The sequence below is a fragment of the Ascaphus truei genome, chromosome 5 (assembly GCF_040206685.1).
Source record: "Ascaphus truei isolate aAscTru1 chromosome 5, aAscTru1.hap1, whole genome shotgun sequence".
Lineage (NCBI taxonomy): Eukaryota > Metazoa > Chordata > Amphibia > Anura > Ascaphidae > Ascaphus > Ascaphus truei.
In genome coordinates, this window is record NC_134487.1 from 115,594,583 (window position 1) to 115,614,914 (window position 20,332).

At 41.1% G+C, this 20,332-nt stretch overlaps 1 protein-coding gene across 4 annotated transcripts in view; it reads right to left on the reverse strand.

Annotated features, from left to right (window-relative positions):
• The window catches only part of TMTC2 (transmembrane O-mannosyltransferase targeting cadherins 2), a 374,233-nt gene that overhangs the window by 118,462 nt on the left and 235,439 nt on the right, over positions 1-20,332 (reverse strand). The window contains exon 8 of one of the 4 annotated variants that reach the window (XM_075600495.1): positions 1,323-2,513. The exons of the other annotated variants lie outside the window; for them this stretch is intronic. Coding sequence (XP_075456610.1) covers positions 2,398-2,513 — 116 coding nt within the window. The 3' untranslated portion in view covers positions 1,323-2,397. Of the gene's footprint in view, positions 1-1,322; positions 2,514-20,332 lie in introns of those variants that run through there. 4 annotated transcript variants of the gene reach the window in all.

Here is a 20,332-nt window from a genome sequence, read left to right on the forward strand (position 1 = left end):
TACCTTTCAAATTAAATCAATAGGAGAATGAAGATGGGATGGAGCGCATTTTGAAGAAACAAGACAATCATACAAATGAACCTTCTACTGTTCCTCAAAAGAAAAGTGTTTGACCAATATATCATTCCTGTGAAACCTGGACCCTAAATGTTTAGAAATTCAGAAGCTTCAGACAACTCAAAAACATATGGGGAGATGTATGATGGGTATTACCCAAAGAGACAGGAAAAAGAATGAATGGGTTCAAAACCAAAAAAAGGTCTGACATCATCATAAGCATGAAGAAATTTTAATGGTATTGGGCCGGACATATCACAAGAAGAAATGACCATCATTGGACAGGGATGGAACTCATCTGAATGCCAGGCGACATCAAAAAAGCAAAAACTTAGAACACTTAGAAGATTACTTATAAAGCAATACATATTGGTGTTGCTAAATTGACACAAGAAATATACATTTTGTGTTTGTCACTGTTGATCATTCAAATTACCTCCCTACAGGGGATCAGTTAAAGCAGGGGGGCGCAAACTTTTTTCCCTGCGCCCCCCTGCCGGCTGTCCCCTCACTCCCGCGCCCCCCTCCCAACCCCAACTTACCCGCTCTCCGGCGTAATGACATCACGTTGCCATAGCAACGTGACGTCGCATGACCTCACAGCGTCATTTTGACGCCGCGTTGCCATGGCGACACAGGGAGGAAGCCGCCGGAACCACGGTAAGTTAGGTTTAAAGAGGCCCTGCAGCTCCCCCGGCACTTAATTTAAGTGCCTTCAGGAAGCGCGCGGGGCCTCTGTAAACCCCGCGCCCCCCGTCGGCAGTGTCGCGCCCCCCCTGGGGGTCGCGCCCCACAGTTTGCGCACCGCTGAGTTAAAGGTTACAAGATTAGAATGTTATATCTCAATGGTACCAAGTTCAGACTGGTACTGTATATCAATGCTGTTATCTCTTCATATGCTGTTATTAAATGCCTCATTTCTGAGATGGCATTAATCTCTATGTGGCTGAAGCAAATGTGAAAAATTGATTGAATTACCTACTTATCATTTTAAAATACAAAATGATGCTGTAAGCACAAATTCAAAAGACACAAAAAGGCAGAAATACTTTCAGCCCCATTAATATATAGTGACAAATGTAAATTTACTGTGACATTTCTGGACACAGTGCGATTTTAGTTATAAGAAAATTATATTAAAATGGCATTAAAGTTAACCTTACTTATGTTAACACATGGACTAAATTTGAAGTTATAATAGCGCGCAGGATCGTTTTAAACATCACAGAAAAAAAGAAACAAACCAGATGTATTTAAAAAAGGAAATACATGTAGAATGAAACTAAAAGAAATGGCAAAACTATGGAACAGTGATGAAGATAAAATGCACTGCAATCTCCTGAACCAGCAATAGAGAAATATTCAAGTTATAAAACATAAATAATGAAATCTCTAGAGTGTGACTCACTGAATAAAAATCTGAGCAGCAGGTAGGACTGGGAAATGTCAAATTAAATTATGTAATGCACGATGCAAGAAGTCAAGGAAAGAAGTACATGCAAAGATATGCTTGTCCATATCAACAACAGAGTTCAGGCTGCGGCACTTTCCCAACCACAGCCACATTACACTGCACTCCTACTCTATCCCAACACATTTCAATAAACACATGCAAGCTCTTACAAGCAAAATATGCCTGAACAGACAGTGAATGAGGAATCACCACAGTGGTCCTCCCCAGAAAACTTTGGTAGAGCTGAACTCCTTGCTTACGCTAAAATTAATGCAGCAACCCTCACCCAAGCCCCCTAAAAAAAAGCCTACTGTACAGGAGTTTAAAGAGGCAATGCAAGCAGCTTAAACATTTTTGGTTTTAATATATGCATTTGATTACATTTATTGAACACAAATTACCTAAGCTGATGATTGATTAGTTCTACCATAATCGATCAGCAAAATCCTGCTTCACGGGGGTTCACTAAATGGCCGCCTTTCCGTTTCAAATCAATCCTTCAGCCAGTGTAACTCAGCAGCTACAATGTATTCTTACATTAGAAAGGTAACATTATCTATTGTTACAATGTACAGCTCAAACTGCTGGGAATATTGGCAACAACATATCACAAACCGGAAAGTGTATTTGTAACCATGTATTATTTGCCTTAAATCTATGCCAAGGACATACTTGAAAACGAGAGGTAACTCTCAATGTATTACTTCCCGGTAAAATATTTTTATAAATATAAAAATAAGTGTTACAAAGATCTTGCACTGCTGGGGAGGTGTGTTAACGCCAGCTATAAAAAAAAATCTAAATATGCTCAGTATATTAAAACTCATTAACAATGGAATTAAGAGTTGAATTTAAAAATAAAAAATGGTAGTAAGTATTATCTAATATTACAGAACTGATTTATTTAAAAAAAAAAAACAACACTCGCAGAATATTGCTTGGGTGGCTCCTTTAACTCGTATAACGTTAGTACGGCATCTTGCCTCCTGACCATGTCCTGCTCCTGAAAAACAAAATGTTCTTGTTAAAAGTCCTGATTATCTTAATCTCTAGCTTCTGGGGTTACTAAAATAACATTTAGACTGCACTGTGCTCCAGGGAGGGCTCCATTTCAACATCCCGGACACTTAATATTTCCAATGCTTTTAGCTCCTATACAGAGCATTAGATTTTTTTTTCAAATAAAAACAGCACTGGAAAGAGAAAGATTAATCTCTTAAAGTAAAATAAAATGCCTCATAAAACAGAGGTTGGTGCAAATTGCTGCTTTAAGATGATGATTCCCTTACTGTAGGTGTCACTTTCTGTGCAGTGTGGCTTGACCCTTTGCACAGCTTCCTACGAAAGGCAGCACAACCCATCAACTCACCAAAGAATAACAACATAACTGATAAATGTAAGAGAAGAAATAGAAACTTCAGAAATAATGGTGAGAAGCATAAAGAAATCAACAGCCTCAAACAATTGGGCAGATGTTTAGAAACCATCTTTAAAAAGTTTGCTCTTTATTAATGCACTCAGGACTGAAGTTACGCTTTTCTTAAAAAGGACGTGCAAGTGTAAGGTTCAAATAAAATGGCAGTTGCGTTCAACTGGTAAAGAACACATCATTTAGAAGGACAAAATTATCTGTTATTATCAAGAAAAACAGAAAAGGATAAGCAAAGAATAAAAAAATGATTGGGTGAGGGGTATAAGCCCCCAATCAGGTCTCAGCTGTCCCAAGCATGGGGATTGATAGCAACCTTATTGTTTGTAATCCATGTGCTGTAGAGCATACATAAGTGCTGGGGAGACTCTATCAGACAGTCTGGACAAGGTATAATGGTACCAATAATGCTGAAGGGTTACTCAAAGATCTATATATACCATAGAGGTATTAGGCAAATCCCCAGCAGAAAACATAAGTACATACCTTACATGCCAGTGTCAGTCTCCCTTCGCAGCACTGCTCTGTGTCAGCTGGATGCGTGCATCACGCTGGGTGTAGTGAAGAAGGAGGGAGGTCCAATGACGGTGCACTGCTCAACAAACAACGGGGGCTGCAGCCAGTTGAAGTAAAAAGGTTTTATTTGAGTGGTCAGGCGAAGTACATGGTGACTGACGCGTTTCAGGACATAACGTCCCTTTATCAAAAAGTAGATTCGCGTCTGCCTGCTACTCCATTACATAGTGCAAACTCCGCCCCCAACGATGACGTCACTGAGCTCGAAAACTCGCGAGACTCAGTCTGAAAGAGCCGTCCATTGGCTAGCATTGCCACCAATTGGATGCTCTGTCGCTGACTCACTGTGTGTGAGCCGTGGGGGCAAGAGATGCATAAGCAACGGCAGCAAGCAGTGATATAACAAAACACACAGTGATAGGTTAAAAACAAGGATAATCCAAATGAAATATTGAAACTTAAAAACACGAATTTAAAACCAATGTATAAATGGTGGTACTGGATATTGTATCAGGGAAATGGCAGATGATGGACATGGAAAGCATAGTAAAATGTGCAAATAGATAAACGGACAGAACAGCATATTGTATAACCAATGTGCAGAGTGCAATTCGATGTACATACTAAATGGTCTAATATGGTGTATGTAAATATCTCACATTCTATACATTACATAGATTTGGACATATACGTCATAATTAATTAATTATTATGGCTGACTAATCAAGCCTCCCATGAAAACGTATAACACAAAGAGAGAACAGGGAACATATCCTGCTGGAATTAATATTATTATGTATCATTAATCACTTTTATTAATCACTATAATTAAAGATAATATATGGATGCCCAATTGGATGTTGAAAGATAATCCTAATACATCCATGTATGAATAATATTGAAACACCAATGATACAAAAATTCCTGGTTACAATTTAACATGTCACAAACCTGTCATGGAATAATCAGAATCTAGTCCATACATCACTGAAATGATGAGTGATCAAATGAACACATATCTAAGAGGATTACATTCTATTTGAATGTTATAATATGATGTTAGTATATCCATATTGATTTTGTAGGGAAATATATAGTAGGGAAATCCATATGTGTTATCGCAAAAAATGTTTAAGTTCCCAGTCTAGATTCATGCCCCTGGGTGACATGGCCCCAAGGGCATAAATCCAGAACATCTCTCGTTGGTTCAAGAGAGATTCTCTGTCTCCTCCTCGAATGTTCGGGTATATGTGTTCAATTGCACTGAAACTGAAATTATCTATTGAACCAGATTGACATGTCAGAAAATGGCGTGCTACAGGATATTTATCATCTTTTTTCAAAATGGTTCTCACATGTTCTGTGATTCTCTCTTTAAGTGGGCGAATCGTCCTGCCTACATAGGAGCTGCCACATATGCATCTAAGTGTGTACACTACAAACTTGGTATTGCACGTCATGAAAGATGATAAATTATGTTTTTTCTTTGTGTATATATTTTGGACGTGTTTCACAGGGGTAGCATATTTGCACATTTTACAATAGCCACACTTGAAGAAGCCTTTCATTTTAGACTCATTTTTCCTTCTTTCAGGATCAAACAGACTGGGGGAAACTTTATTGCCAATAGTTTGGGCTTTTCTAAAGACCATCTTTGGTCGATCTTGAATATATCTTTCTAGGTCTTTATCTATTCTTAATACATCCCAGTGTTTTGTCAGTATTGCTCTGATATGTTGTGCCTGTCTGGAGAAGGTAGTAATGAATAAGGGTACGTCTTCAGTTGTACTAGAGTCTTTGAATGTTTTGTTTCGTTTATTTGATTTCTTTTGTTTGAGAAGTGTTGTTCTATCCTCATTAAGTGCAAGTGTATATGCATTTGTTATATCTTCGTCTTTGTAACCCCTGTGCTTAAACCTCTCTGATAATTCAGCTGCTTGTAACCTGAATGTCTCATCTGTTGAGCAAAGTCTACGGAGTCTAGAAAATTGTCCCTTCGGGATACTTTTGATCAGAGATTGTGGATGTGCGCTGTTGGCCCTAAGCAAGGAATTCCTAGAGTTCTCTTTCCTAAACATTTTTGTCTGTATTTTAGATTCTGCATCTATGTATAAGTGCAAATCCAAAAAGTCAATCTCACTCCCATCTGTTTTAGATGTAAATTTCAAATTGAATGTATTGTTATTTAGATATACAAAGAATTCATGTAGTGCATCGGTGCTCCCGGACCAAATAATCAGAAGGTCGTCTATGTAGCGACGATAGAAGTGTATGTAGTGTCTAAAAGGGTTTGTGTCACCGAAAATAAAAGTGGTTTCCCAAAAACCCATAAATAAATTGGCATATGAGGGTGCGAAGGAAGTCCCCATAGCCGTGCCACGTGTCTGTAGATAATATGTGTTATTGAATAAAAAATAATTGTGTTGTAATAGAAAAATGATTGAGTCAAGAATGAAAGTGCTCTGTGCCAGGTGAATGTTAGAGTGATTTAAATAATGACTAATTGCTTGAATACCTAAAGTGTGATTAATGATAGTGTAAAGAGAGGTCACATCAAGTGTGACCCATTGGAATGTGTGTGACCATGAAATTCTTTGTATATCTGTCAATAGATCAATGGAGTCTCGTAAATACGAAGGAAGCGTATAATATCAAAAAGGTTTCCCAGAGGTCTACGGATCAAAAAGATGCCCTCATTTGGCTTCCCCTCAAAGGGCTTTGAGATGGAATGGGTCAAAGCGCTGGATGACTGCTCCATGAAGCTTATGGATTTAATAATTAAAACCAAAATCCAGGAGAGGAATGTCATTAAAAAGACCATCAAAGAATTACAACAAAATATTCATATTTTCAGGGATATGGCGGACTTTGAGAAATTGGACAACAAATTGAGCAAAGATATTGACAAATTTGAGGACGACATCATGACAAAAAAGCAAATTAAATTTGACCGTTACAGAACAGACTATGAAAAAAACCAAGTGTATACATGGCAAAAACCTCCCTCTACAAGGAATATGAATAGACAGGATAACACACAGAGGAGAAGTCCCAACCGCCGCCAAGAATATCAGAAGAAATCAACCCCCAAGAAATCCATCCTGAAAAGAACTACAGACAACTCAAGCATATCTGATGTATCCGATTATGAGACACGACAAGCTACAGTCTCGTTCTCCACTGACGATGAAGCGGATCGAACAAAAGATAATACTGATTACGAAAACCGCCACAGTAAATCTATAGAAGAAAACTCAACATCGTATGATTTAAGAAGTTCAAAACCGTCAAAAAACTGTACAAAAGGACAAGGCGCTCGTCCAAAAGAAGGGGCGCCAAGCTGTGGAAAGAAGGACTTCTGACCAGTCCAACTAACGTAGTCAATATTTCAGGGGTTATGCTTTCGGATGGAGAAATGGCAGTGCTGGAAAAAGGTCTCAACTTTGCTATTAGTGGAGATTTTGACCTCTTCAGCACTGTCATTGACCTCCAGAAGTATATTAGGAAATTATCCTTGAAGAAATTTTTCCTTTCCAGGGCTGATAAACATACTACAACCTTTACACATGAGAATAGAGATGAAGTAGATTGTTGCCCTCCTGTTGAAATACATGAAAGACCATCGTTTAGAGAATTCAGTGTCATTCAAGACATGGATGACCTACTTGATGAGCAAAAATCAGGTGAGTCATCCATGATTGATATAGAACAACAAGCAAGTTTTCTGATAGATAGCAAACACACTCATCTAAGAAACAAATCCATCTTTTGCCCCTCAGCCAATAGAGGGGCGCATATTGAAACATATGAAAAACTTGTAGAAAGGGATCTTCAGACACTAGCAAGGGGGTTTTCCTTCACATGTGATACACACAGTAATGTCTCTAGAGAGGAAAGGACACATCTTAATTCACTAAGTAGGAGAAGTGATATCATTATTAAAAACGCGGACAAGGGTGGTGCTGTGGTGGTTATGCATGCAGAGCAATATCTTACAGAAGCTCTCAGACAACTCAATGATATAGAGTCCTACTGTAAACTGGACCATAACCCCACAGCCCCATACCTCACTGAGATCAGAGAGCTTTTGGAAATGGGCAAGGAACTAGGGGTTCTCACACAAAAAGAATTTCTTTACATATACAATCAATGTCCTACGGTACCTATTTTTCACCATCTCCCAAAGATCCACAAGTCTCTGGTTAACCCCCCTGGTAGACCAATAATATCGAGCATTGGATCTTTGGGAGATGGTTTATCTAGGTACGTAGATCAATTTCTGCAACCAATGGTCAAGACGCTTCCTTCGTATTTACGAGACTCCATTGATCTATTGACAGATATACAAAGAATTTCATGGTCACACACATTCCAATGGGTCACACTTGATGTGACCTCTCTTTACACTATCATTAATCACACTTTAGGTATTCAAGCAATTAGTCATTATTTAAATCACTCTAACATTCACCTGGCACAGAGCACTTTCATTCTTGACTCAATCATTTTTCTATTACAACACAATTATTTTTTATTCAATAACACATATTATCTACAGACACGTGGCACGGCTATGGGGACTTCCTTCGCACCCTCATATGCCAATTTATTTATGGGTTTTTGGGAAACCACTTTTATTTTCGGTGACACAAACCCTTTTAGACACTACATACACTTCTATCGTCGCTACATAGACGACCTTCTGATTATTTGGTCCGGGAGCACCGATGCACTACATGAATTCTTTGTATATCTAAATAACAATACATTCAATTTGAAATTTACATCTAAAACAGATGGGAGTGAGATTGACTTTTTGGATTTGCACTTATACATAGATGCAGAATCTAAAATACAGACAAAAATGTTTAGGAAAGAGAACTCTAGGAATTCCTTGCTTAGGGCCAACAGCGCACATCCACAATCTCTGATCAAAAGTATCCCGAAGGGACAATTTTCTAGACTCCGTAGACTTTGCTCAACAGATGAGACATTCAGGTTACAAGCAGCTGAATTATCAGAGAGGTTTAAGCACAGGGGTTACAAAGACGAAGATATAACAAATGCATATACACTTGCACTTAATGAGGATAGAACAACACTTCTCAAACAAAAGAAATCAAATAAACGAAACAAAACATTCAAAGACTCTAGTACAACTGAAGACGTACCCTTATTCATTACTACCTTCTCCAGACAGGCACAACATATCAGAGCAATACTGACAAAACACTGGGATGTATTAAGAATAGATAAAGACCTAGAAAGATATATTCAAGATCGACCAAAGATGGTCTTTAGAAAAGCCCAAACTATTGGCAATAAAGTTTCCCCCAGTCTGTTTGATCCTGAAAGAAGGAAAAATGAGTCTAAAATGAAAGGCTTCTTCAAGTGTGGCTATTGTAAAATGTGCAAATATGCTACCCCTGTGAAACACGTCCAAAATATATACACAAAGAAAAAACATAATTTATCATCTTTCATGACGTGCAATACCAAGTTTGTAGTGTACACACTTAGATGCATATGTGGCAGCTCCTATGTAGGCAGGACGATTCGCCCACTTAAAGAGAGAATCACAGAACATGTGAGAACCATTTTGAAAAAAGATGATAAATATCCTGTAGCACGCCATTTTCTGACATGTCAATCTGGTTCAATAGATAATTTCAGTTTCAGTGCAATTGAACACATATACCCGAACATTCGAGGAGGAGACAGAGAATCTCTCTTGAACCAACGAGAGATGTTCTGGATTTATGCCCTTGGGGCCATGTCACCCAGGGGCATGAATCTAGACTGGGAACTTAAACATTTTTTGCGATAACACATATGGATTTCCCTACTATATATTTCCCTACAAAATCAATATGGATATACTAACATCATATTATAACATTCAAATAGAATGTAATCCTCTTAGATATGTGTTCATTTGATCACTCATCATTTCAGTGATGTATGGACTAGATTCTGATTATTCCATGACAGGTTTGTGACATGTTAAATTGTAACCAGGAATTTTTGTATCATTGGTGTTTCACTATTATTCATACATGGATGTATTAGGATTATCTTTCAACATCCAATTGGGCATCCATATATTATCTTTAATAATAGTGATTAATAAAAGTGATTAATGATACATAATAATATTAATTCCAGCAGGATATGTTCCCTGTTCTCTCTTTGTGTTATACGTTTTCATGGGAGGCTTGATTAGTCAGCCATAATAATTAATTAATTATGATGTATATGTCCATATCTATGTAATGTATAGAATGTGAGATATTTACATACACCATATTAGACCATTTAGTATGTACATCGAATTGCACTCTGCACATTGGTTGTACAATATGCTGTTCTGTCCGTTTATCTATTTGCACATTTTACTATGCTTTCCATGTCCATCATCTGCCATTTCCCTGATACAATATCCAGTACCGCCATTTATACATTGGTTTTAAATTCGTGTTTTTAAGTTTCAATATTTCATTTGGATTATCCTTGTTTTTAACCTATCACTGTGTGTTTTGTTATATCACTGCTTGCTGCCGTTGCTTATGCATCTCTTGCCCCCACGGCTCACACACAGTGAGTCAGCGACAGGGCATCCAATTGGTGGCAATGCTAGCCAATGGACGGCTCTTTCAGACTGAGTCTCGCGAGTTTTCGAGCTCAGTGACGTCATCGTTGGGGGCGGAGTTTGCACTATGTAATGGAGTAGCAGGCAGACGCGAATCTACTTTTTGATAAAGGGTCGTTATGTCCTGAAACGCGTCAAAGTCACCATGTACTTCGCCTGACCACTCAAATAAAACCTTTTTACTTCAACTGGCTGCAGCCCCCGTTGTTTGTTGAGCAGTGCACCGTCATTGGACCTCCGGGACCTCCCTCCTTCTTCAAAGAATAAAAAAAGATACCAAAATTGGCGGCACAATTAGTGTGAACCCACTTCTGCTGCTACAAAGTGTTCACTATTTATATTGGATTCAAGAAAATACTTTCAGTACCAAACACAAACCTTTGTCAGGACCTAAATGTCGATCCTTCAATAAACACTGAGCTTCATTAGGTCCATATACAGGCATACCCCGGTTTAAGGACACTCACATTAAGTACACTCGCGAGTAAGGACATATCGCCCAATAGGCAAATGTCAGCTCGGGCATGCGCCTGTCAACACGTCCTGAACAGCAATACCGGCTCCCTACCTGCACCGAAGCTGTGCACAAGCGGGGAGACTATAGAGCCTGTTACAAATGTGTTATTTACATCAGTTATGCACTTATATGCCGATTGCAGTACAGTACATGCATCGATAAGTGGGAAAAAGAGTAGTGCTTCACTTTAAGTACATTTTCGCTTTACATACATGCTCCGGTCCCATTGCGTACGTTAATGCGGGGTATGCCTGTACAGATGTAGCGGACATTATTGCATTGCATTAATGCTGGTGCATTATTTAACAGTAGTGCTGTTAAAAACAATGGTTAAGGAGAGAATGCAAGTGTTGATGCATTATTTTGTGTGTTAACTCACATTATCGGGGATAATAACGTCTGCTACATTCCACTAATTTAACTGAACTGCTATCCACCAGTGGCCAAGTAGATTATGCAATTGTGAGTGCTCCCATTGTTTACACAGTATTATATACGTTTTCTGTTTGTCTATTTTATGTTAGAAAAAAACTTTCTTCTGTTCCTTATAACACATTTACCATACATTTTAACAAGCTTTTTTGCAGCCCATATTCAAAGTGGCCCATTATAAGTGGCAAGACTACTGAACAACTCGAGTTTAAAAGGAAGGAAGGAATTCTTACCCTAATGGATCTTATCCTTCTTCTCTCCTCAGATAAAAACCATCTCTAAAACCTCATTGAAGCCTTTGCTGTGTGTATTATATAGTATATGCAAGTGACAATGCTAGGTAAAAACCATCTCTAAAACCTCATTGAAGCCTTTGCTGTGTGTTATATATAGTATATGCAAGTGACAATGCTAGGTAAAAACCATATTTGAATGCTGTTTTCTGTCTACCCCTAATCAAATTAAGTGTTGCCACCTAGGCAGGGAACACCCTGTGTAGAAAACCATCTGTTTGAATGTGCCTCAGATGTGCTAATTAAGCAGACAGAACCACACTGTCAGGTGACTTTTTAGGCCTATATAACCCCAGATAGAACAGCCTTATGCTGCCTGCAGCCCATATTCAAAGTGGCCCATTATAAGTGGCAAGACTACTGAACAACTCGAGTTTAAAAGGAAGTGGCCCATTATAAGTGGCAAGACTACTGAACAACTCGAGTTTAAAAGGAAGTGGCCCATTATAAGTGGCAAGACTATGAACAACTCGAGTTTAAAAGGAAGTGGCCCATTATAAGTGGCAAGACTACTGAACAACTCAAGTTTAAAAGGAAGTGGCCCATTAAGAGTGGCAAGACTACTGAACAACTCGAGTTTAAAAGGAAGTGGCCCATTATAAGTGGCAAGACTACTGAACAACTCAAGTTCAAAAGAAGTGAAGAAGAAGTGGACACTGATTCCTGCATTTGAACTATGCTGGAAAGGAGGATATCATCTATAACAGACTGCATCATTACTGCTGTGATGCTGCCTTTACCATTTGTATTTGCTGTGAATTCACTTCTTCTCAAATTATGCACTTCATTTTACCAGCCTCAGTATGTCTCTAACTCTATTCATATATCTCCATCTCTCCTTCCTTCCCCACTTCTCAGCTCACATGAACTCCTTTCTTACCTGCGTCCTCTGACACCACACAGCTCTATCCCCTGCACTAAAAAAATACCCCTACAAATCATCCTCACACATCCTCTTTCTATCCATGCTTCTCCTCCTTGCTTCTGGGGATATCTCTCCCAATCCTGGTCCCTGCCTTATTCTTACATGCGCTCGTCCTCGCCTGCCAATTGTAACCTCTACTCCTTCTTGTGTCAACCCCTCCAACCTCATACCCATCCCCTGCCACCCTCCATCCTCTCTCCCTTTCTCCTGTGCCCTTTGGAATGCTCGCTCCCTTTCTAACAAGTTCCTCTCTGTACATGACTTTTTTCTCTCTCACTCTCTGCTCCTATTTGCTATAACTGAGACCTGGCTCACTCAGTCTGACACTGCTCTGGAAGCTGCCCTCTCCTATGGTGGCCTTTCCTTCTCCCACACTCCGCACCCTGATGGCAGCGGTGGAGGCGTGGGGCTCCTGCTCTCCTCTCTCTGCCATTACCGAACCCTTCCTATTCCTCCATCTCTTGCTTTTCCCTCCTTTGAGGCTCACACTGTCCAGATCTTCTCTCCTCTCCCTGTCCATGTGGCGGTCATCTATCGCCCACCTACCTCTACTCATCCCCCTTCTGCCTCTCTCTCTCACTTTTGAATCCTGGCTCTCTTTCTTTCTCTCCTCAGACTCCCCTGTTCTTCTCCTTGGGGACTTCAATTGCCACATTGATGACCCCTCTCTCACTTGGGCTTCCCGCTTTCTTTCTCTAACCTCTTCTTTTGGCCTTCAACAGTGGACTGCAGCCAGCACGCACAAGGATGGCCACTACTTAGACCTGGTTTTCACTAAAAACTTCTCTCTCTCCGATTTCTCCATTTCCCCTTTTCCTCTCTCTGACCATCACCTCATCTCATTCTCTCTATCTCGCTTCTCCCCTTCTCCACCTCCATCTACCCCCCCGGTTCTGCAGAAACCTGCGCTCTATTCACTTACCTGACTTTGAGTCCACTTTACGCTTCTCCCTCTCCTCTATCAGCTCTGCTACAGACCCTGACAACCTGGTCAGGAACTACAACTCTGTCTTGTCCTCGTCTCGTGATCTACATGCCCCCCTTTCTCTCTGCCGCCCTCGCCCTTCTAACCCTAGACCCTGGCTAAATTCCCACACGCGCATGCTGCGTTCCTCCACTCGTTCCTCTGAATGCCTCTGGAGGAAGTCTCACACTCTCGCAGACTTCCTTCACTACAAATTTATGCTATCCTGTTTCAACTCTGCCCTCTCGCAAGCTAAACAAGCCTACTTTTCTACTCTAATCAACATGCACAAGTCTAACCCACACCGACTGTTCTCTGTCTTTGATACTCTACTCAAACCACCCTCAGCTGCCTCTCCTTCCTCCATCTCCGCTCAAGACTTTGCTGACTATTTTAAGGAAAAGGTGGAATCCATACGGCAGAACATCCCCTCTGTTTCTTCCTCCCGTCCTACACCTCATCCTAACTCTCCTCCTGCCTTCCTTGACTCTTTTTCCACTGTCTCAGAGGAGGATGTTTCACTGTTGATCGCCTCTTCTCCCTCTACCACTTGCCCTCTTGACCCCATTCCCTCCCATCTCCTAAAACCTCTAGCTCCTACTATAATCCCTACGCTCACACACATTTTTAACTCCTCCCTCTGCTCTGGAACCTTTCCATCCTCCTTCAAACATGCAACAGTCATACCATTGCTCAAAAACAGCAAGCTTGACCCTACCTGTCTTTCTAACTATCGACCTGTCTCCCTCCTGCCTTTTGCCTCTAAACTCCTTGAACGTCTTATATTCTCTCGCTTGCTCCATTTTCTCAACACCTATTCTCTCCTAGACCCTCTACAATCTGGCTTCCGCACTGCTCACTCCACCGAAACAGCCCTCACTAAAATAACTGACGACCTCCATGCTGCCAAAGACAGAGGACATTACACTCTGCTCATATTACTCGACCTCTCTGCAGCATTTGACACCGTGGACCACCCTCTTCTCCTTCATATTCTCCATACTCTTGGTATTCGGAACAAAGCTCTATCCTGGAACTCATCCTACCTCTCCCATCGTACTTTCAGTGTCTCTTCTGCTAACACCTCCTCCTCCTCTATTGATCTCTCTGTGGGGGTACCCCAGAGTTCTGTCCTGGGACCTCTTCTCTTTTCTCTGTACACACTCTCTCTAGGTGACCTAATGACATCTTTTGGGTTTAAATATCACCTCTATGCTGACGACACACAAATATACTTTTCAACACCCGACCTTACACCTGCTGTACAAACCAAAGTTTCTGAATGTCTCTCTGCTATATCACCCTGGATGGCCCTCCGCCGCCTTAAACTCAACATGGCTAAAACAGAGCTCCTCATACTTCCTCCCAAACCTGGCCCTACTACCTCCTTCCACATTACTGTTGGAACTACGATCATTTACCCAGTAGCCCAAGCATACTGCCTAGGGGTCACGCTCGACTCCTCTCTCACATTCGCCCCTCACATTCAAAACATTTCTAAAACCTGTCGCTTTTTTCTCCGCAATATAACAAAGATACGCCCTTTCCTCTGTTGCTCGACTGCTAAAACACTGACTCAGGCCCTCATTCTCTCCCGTCTTGATTACTGTAACCTCCTGCTGCCCGGCCTTCTGCCTCTCACCTGTCTTCCCTACAATCTATCCTAAATGCTGCTGCCAGAATCACTCTACTCTTTCCTAGATCTGTCTCAGCATCTCCCTCATGAAATCCCTCTCCTGGCTTCCGATCAAATCCCGCATCTCACACTCCATTCTTATCCTCACTTTTAAAGCTTTACACTCTTCTGCCCCTCCTTACATCTCAGCCCTAATTTCTCGTTATGCACCATCCAGACTCTTGCATTCTTCTCAAGGATGTCTTCTTTTTACCCCCTTTGTATCTAAAGCCCTCTCCCGCCTTAAACCTTTTTCACTGACTGCCCCACACCTCTGGAATGCCCTTCCCCTCAGTACCCGACTAGCACCCTCTCTATCCACCTTTAAGACCCACCTTAAGACACACTTGCTTAAAGAAGCATATGAATAGCACTGTGGATATTCTGAACACATGATACATAAAGCTTGCCCCCCTGCAGACGCACTTACCAGAACTCCCTCCTACTGTCTCTGTACGTTCTCCCTACCTACCAATTAGACTGTAAGCTCCTCGGGGCAGGGACTCCTCATCCTTAATGTTACTTTTATGTGTAAAGCACTTATTCCCATGATCTGTTATTTATATTATCTGTTATTTATTTGATTACCAAATGTATTACTACTGTGAAGCGCTATGTACATTAATGGCGCTATATAAATAAAGACATACAATACAATACATCTTCTTAATGATGAAGTCGGGATTCTTTTTTGAGTAGCCTCCCCAATCGTTTTGATGCTCTGCCACTGATCATACTATTTGCAGCTAAAATCAGATATTTACCTTTACTTTGACTTTTGTACACACATACATACATATACTTTATTATACAACGCAGATATAATATTCTGCAAGTTCATCCATTTGTTCTTGACAGATTGGCTATAGCCCAAGGACAATGTATAAAGAAACATCAAAATGGAATATTATAAACAAAATTGAATTTGAACACTATTTCCAGAAAAAGATCAATTATGTAGCCGACTTTATAATTCAATTGTAATACTCCTTTTAAAGAAAACCATCCTACTGTAGGAAAACTCTCATAGGAACCTACACTGATCTTTCTCCATGTAACATCTGCATCTTTGTAAATAATCATGTAGTTGAACTCCATATCAGTGAACATGTGTAATGCTTAAACATGTCTAAATAACATAAATCTATCATTATTGTGATATGGCATGACAGTGCTATCATTCTAAGCTCGTCTCTGTTGTAAATGATAATGATTTAATTGAAGCACTTCATGAAGGGACACATTGTTATACAGTACAGGTAGCAAAGCGCAAAGCTACAAGCGGTTGTGGTTTTAATTTAATTAGAATTGGCATGCCTATATGGCAGGGTGACACGTTTTCCAAAAGTAAAAACAAGGACATATTAAAAAATATATATTTTTTTTTTAAAATGACATCACTTAGGCTGGGGTCATGGTCGGGGAGACGGCGTGTAGGCGTGATCACAATGCCTTAAGGCATGTGCGAGGCGGCGCGCGGTGCGTGAGGAATCAGTTAAATTTGATTCCACAGTGCAACAGCCAGGTCACGTGAGTGGTTCGCCTAATGAGGGCGAACCAGCTCCGTGATGTCATGGCCACACCCCCCCGACCCGCCTCCCCGTCATGTCTACCCTGGACACAGATCGCTGGAGCTAAAAAGCGGGTGACGTCACGTCTCCCTGGCCATGGCCAGCCTTAGAAATAAATATTATAATGGTATTTGTCTAATAGTATTCCCAATTATGCTGTATTAATGATCTAAACTCCCTCCTTTCACTCCCTTCTCCCTCTTTTCTTTCTCCTCTATTCTCCCTCCCGTCTTTTCTGTTTCTCCTCTCCTCCTCTCTTCCCATCTCTCCTGTCTCTCTCTTCTGTCTCCTCTCTCTCATTTTTCTTCTCGCCCTCTCCAGTCTCTTCTTCTGTTCCTCTTCTCTCTCCCATCTCTCTTCTTCCACTCCTCCTCTCTCTCCTGTCTCTTTATTCTCTCCCATCTCGTCTCCTCTCCCCTTTCTCTCCCGTCTCTCTTCTCCCATCTTTTCCCTCCACTTTCATCTCCCTGTTCCCTCTCTCTTCCCCCCTTTCTTCTTCCATCTCTTCTCGCTTGTCTCTTCTTCTGTCTCCCTTATTTCTATCTGCCGTCTCGTCTCTCTACCCTGTCTCTTCTCTCTCCCCCCATCTCCTCACTCTTTCTCCCTCGTCTCTACTCTCTCCCCCATCTGTCCTCTCTCTCCACCCGTGTCTTCTCTCTTCTTCCCTGTCTCTTCTCGCTCCCCTCTCTTCTCCGTCGGTATGTTTTCTCTCCCATTTCTTCTCTCTTTTCTCCCCTGTCTACACACACACACACACACCTGCACTCCCTAACCTCATCATTACACGGGGCCAGACTTAGGCTTTGCAGGGCCCAAGGCGGCCCACTGACAATGGGGCCCCCTTGTAAAAAAGGAGGGACTTACCTTGACGAGCAGCCATCCTCCGGCACCGCTGTAACGTTATGACATCGTAGTGTCATGTGACGTCACGTGCCATGGCAGCACGACGTCCTGGCGTCATGTGACGGCACGTGATCATGTAAATATGCCATAGGTAACCATAGTAACAAATCAATGGGTTTCTTGGCTAATGTCTTGGCTAATGTGTATTTTATTTCATTGTATTTTTTTATATCGGCCTCACAAATGGGCAAAAGTGATATTAGCCATATTTGGCTAGTGGGGCTTTTGCCCGTTTGTGGTGATGGGGGTAGAGGGTGTGGGGGATGGGGGCAGTTGCCCCTGGGAGGGTCGTTAGGCCTCATGGGTGAGTGGGGCGGGGGTGGGGCTAATCCTTTTATTACCATAGCAATTACTACCAGGTAAGGTAATGACGGGGTTACTGGCCAGTAGCTACTGTAGGTTTTTTTATGTAAAATGTTGGAGCCACGGAGGAGGAGGAAGAGGACGAATTTCATCCTGCCAGGGGTAAATACAACTTTTATTTACTATAGAATGGCCGGCTATTGATATATTATGAATGGGAAAAAGTGTTATTAGCCATATATGGCAAAAAGGGCTTTTGTCCATTACGGTGTGTGTGGTCTTGGTGCTAGAGGGCGTGGGGTGAAAGGAGTGGGCAGTTATAACCATTAAGGTAAGGGAGGGGTTAACCCATCCCGGAAAGCTTAACCACCCACCCTGGGGCAACTATGAATGTAGTATTTGGTCATGGGTGGGTGGTAAGGCCTCCTGGGTGGGTAGCAGGAGGAGTTAACTCCTTAATTACCTTAGTGGTAGTAACCGCTAATGCAATGAATGGGTTAACCCCTCATGCAACTCTTCGGGGAGGTCTAACTACCCAACCGAGGCCATTACAAGCTTCACCCTTCCCCTATACTACCAACGAACCAGGCACTGCTTTTTAATCCCTTCATTACCTTCGCAGTTAGCCACAAAGGTAATGAAGCTGGGAAGTAATTTTATTTTTATTACATTTGATTGAAGCAGTGGGTCTCTGGAGCTGAAATAGAAATGGGTCAGCTCCGGAGACCCCCGGCTTAAATCCTATGTATTAAAAATAAAATATATTCCTTCCTATGCAGATCATGAACCTGATCTCGCCAGCCTTTAGGTGTCGGAAACACAAAATATGCGGGTTTAAGGTGTGATGTGCATATTGAAGTTGGTTGAATAACAGTTGCTGGCAAAAAAATATGTGTTTCAGCATTTTTTAAGCTACTGTACGGATCTTCTGAGCGAGAGTGATCACGCTTGTTAGAAAGCCATTTTCAAGCAATTTTGACATGCTATCAAAGTGTTCTGAATAGCTACACATGCAAAATCGCTTGGAAAGGGCACTTAACAAGCGTTAAGTCACTTATCGAAGCTACCATAACCTTTTTACTACTCTAGAGACTCAAAATAGTCTTGAAAGCTACCGTTTAAACCAATGTACACGTTAGAAAATTATTATTAATTCCTTTTCAATGACGAGCTAATTTCTTCAGTGGTCCTTATTCTTGCTTCTGTACTTAGTTGAATTAACCTTAATACCTTGGGTGTATATCACAAAAACACGTAAATGGGCTGTGAGGGGCAGGGAGGACAGCCAGAACAGAGATAGAAAGGAAGAGAGGAAAAACAAAGAGAGAATAGAGAAACACTTAAGAGGGAAAGAAAGACAGGTTGGAGAAAATAAAAAAGGGAAAAGAGTGAGAAAGGGGAAGGAGTTCGAAAAAGATGCTCGGGAGAAGATACATCTGTTTTTTTTTTAAAAGAGGATAAAGTTATTAAGAGGGAAATATGAAAAAGACATGGGGAGGAGAGAGAAAAACATGGAGGATTACAGAAAGAGAGTGTCGTGAATGGGAAAAGGAAAGACTGTGTGGAAAGAGATGGGGAGCAAAAAGAGACATGAAATGAGAGAAATACATGAGGGAAGAGGAGAGATAAAGATATGCTTGGGTAAAAAGAGAAAGATGAAGGCTAAGGAGAATTTCATGAAGAAAGTAAGAGAGAGTCAAGAGGAGGGAGAAAAACATTGGAAGTAGAGATGGGTGATTTTTTCGCATTAAATTGGAACCCGTTGCGGATTTCCAAGTTCCTTTCAGCTGCGGATTTCGCAGATCAGTCTTAAAAAGGTAGATATGTTTTGTTTTTATTCCTATCACAGAAAATCCGTAAACTAATCTGGATTTTTTAAAGATTCAATAACAAATTTTTATATATGACATTTGTTGTGGAAGAGCCCAACCTATTTTAGTATAGTCTAAAGCGCTGTATATATATATCCACTCTAAACTCCCTTCAAATAACATGTGAATGTAGACCCCTCCTGGCATGGGAGGGATAATGGCGGTGCACTGCGTGTCAAACGCTGAGTACATCCACGAAACGCGTCAGAGGTCTTCTTCCTGACTCTTGTTTTTTATCATGTTCCCCGTTCACTAAATCTTCGTTTTTTGATACTTTAAACCAGCTTCAGCCGTATTTCCTGTTATTGGAACGCATCACTCGGCGTTTGACACGCAGTGCACCGCCTTCATCCCTCCCACGCCAGGAGGAAGTCTACATTGTGTTTGCATCGGGCTGAAAGCACGCAGGATCCAGGATTTCATTATTGGAGGTCGTGAGTACACCCATGGAAGAGATTTAAGGCCTAGCTCTAAGGGTTAAGGACTTTTAAATTTATGGGTTTGGGATCCATTCTCTGGATACCCTCACATCCTAAGACGTCTAATTCACCTAGAGTATACCCTATCTTGTGAGCAGCAATGACCCACCTCTGAATTTATACATATTATACCTGGACTTGTCAAATGCTTTTTATGGTTAAGAAGATTTCTATTGTGATGCATGCCTTTGAGGTCTCTTAGAGCATTGGACTAGGAGATTTATCTCCGTTTTTTCTAAATAACATGTGAAGAAGTACATCAGTGAGCAAAACAAGCTGCTGGATAGCTCCACTT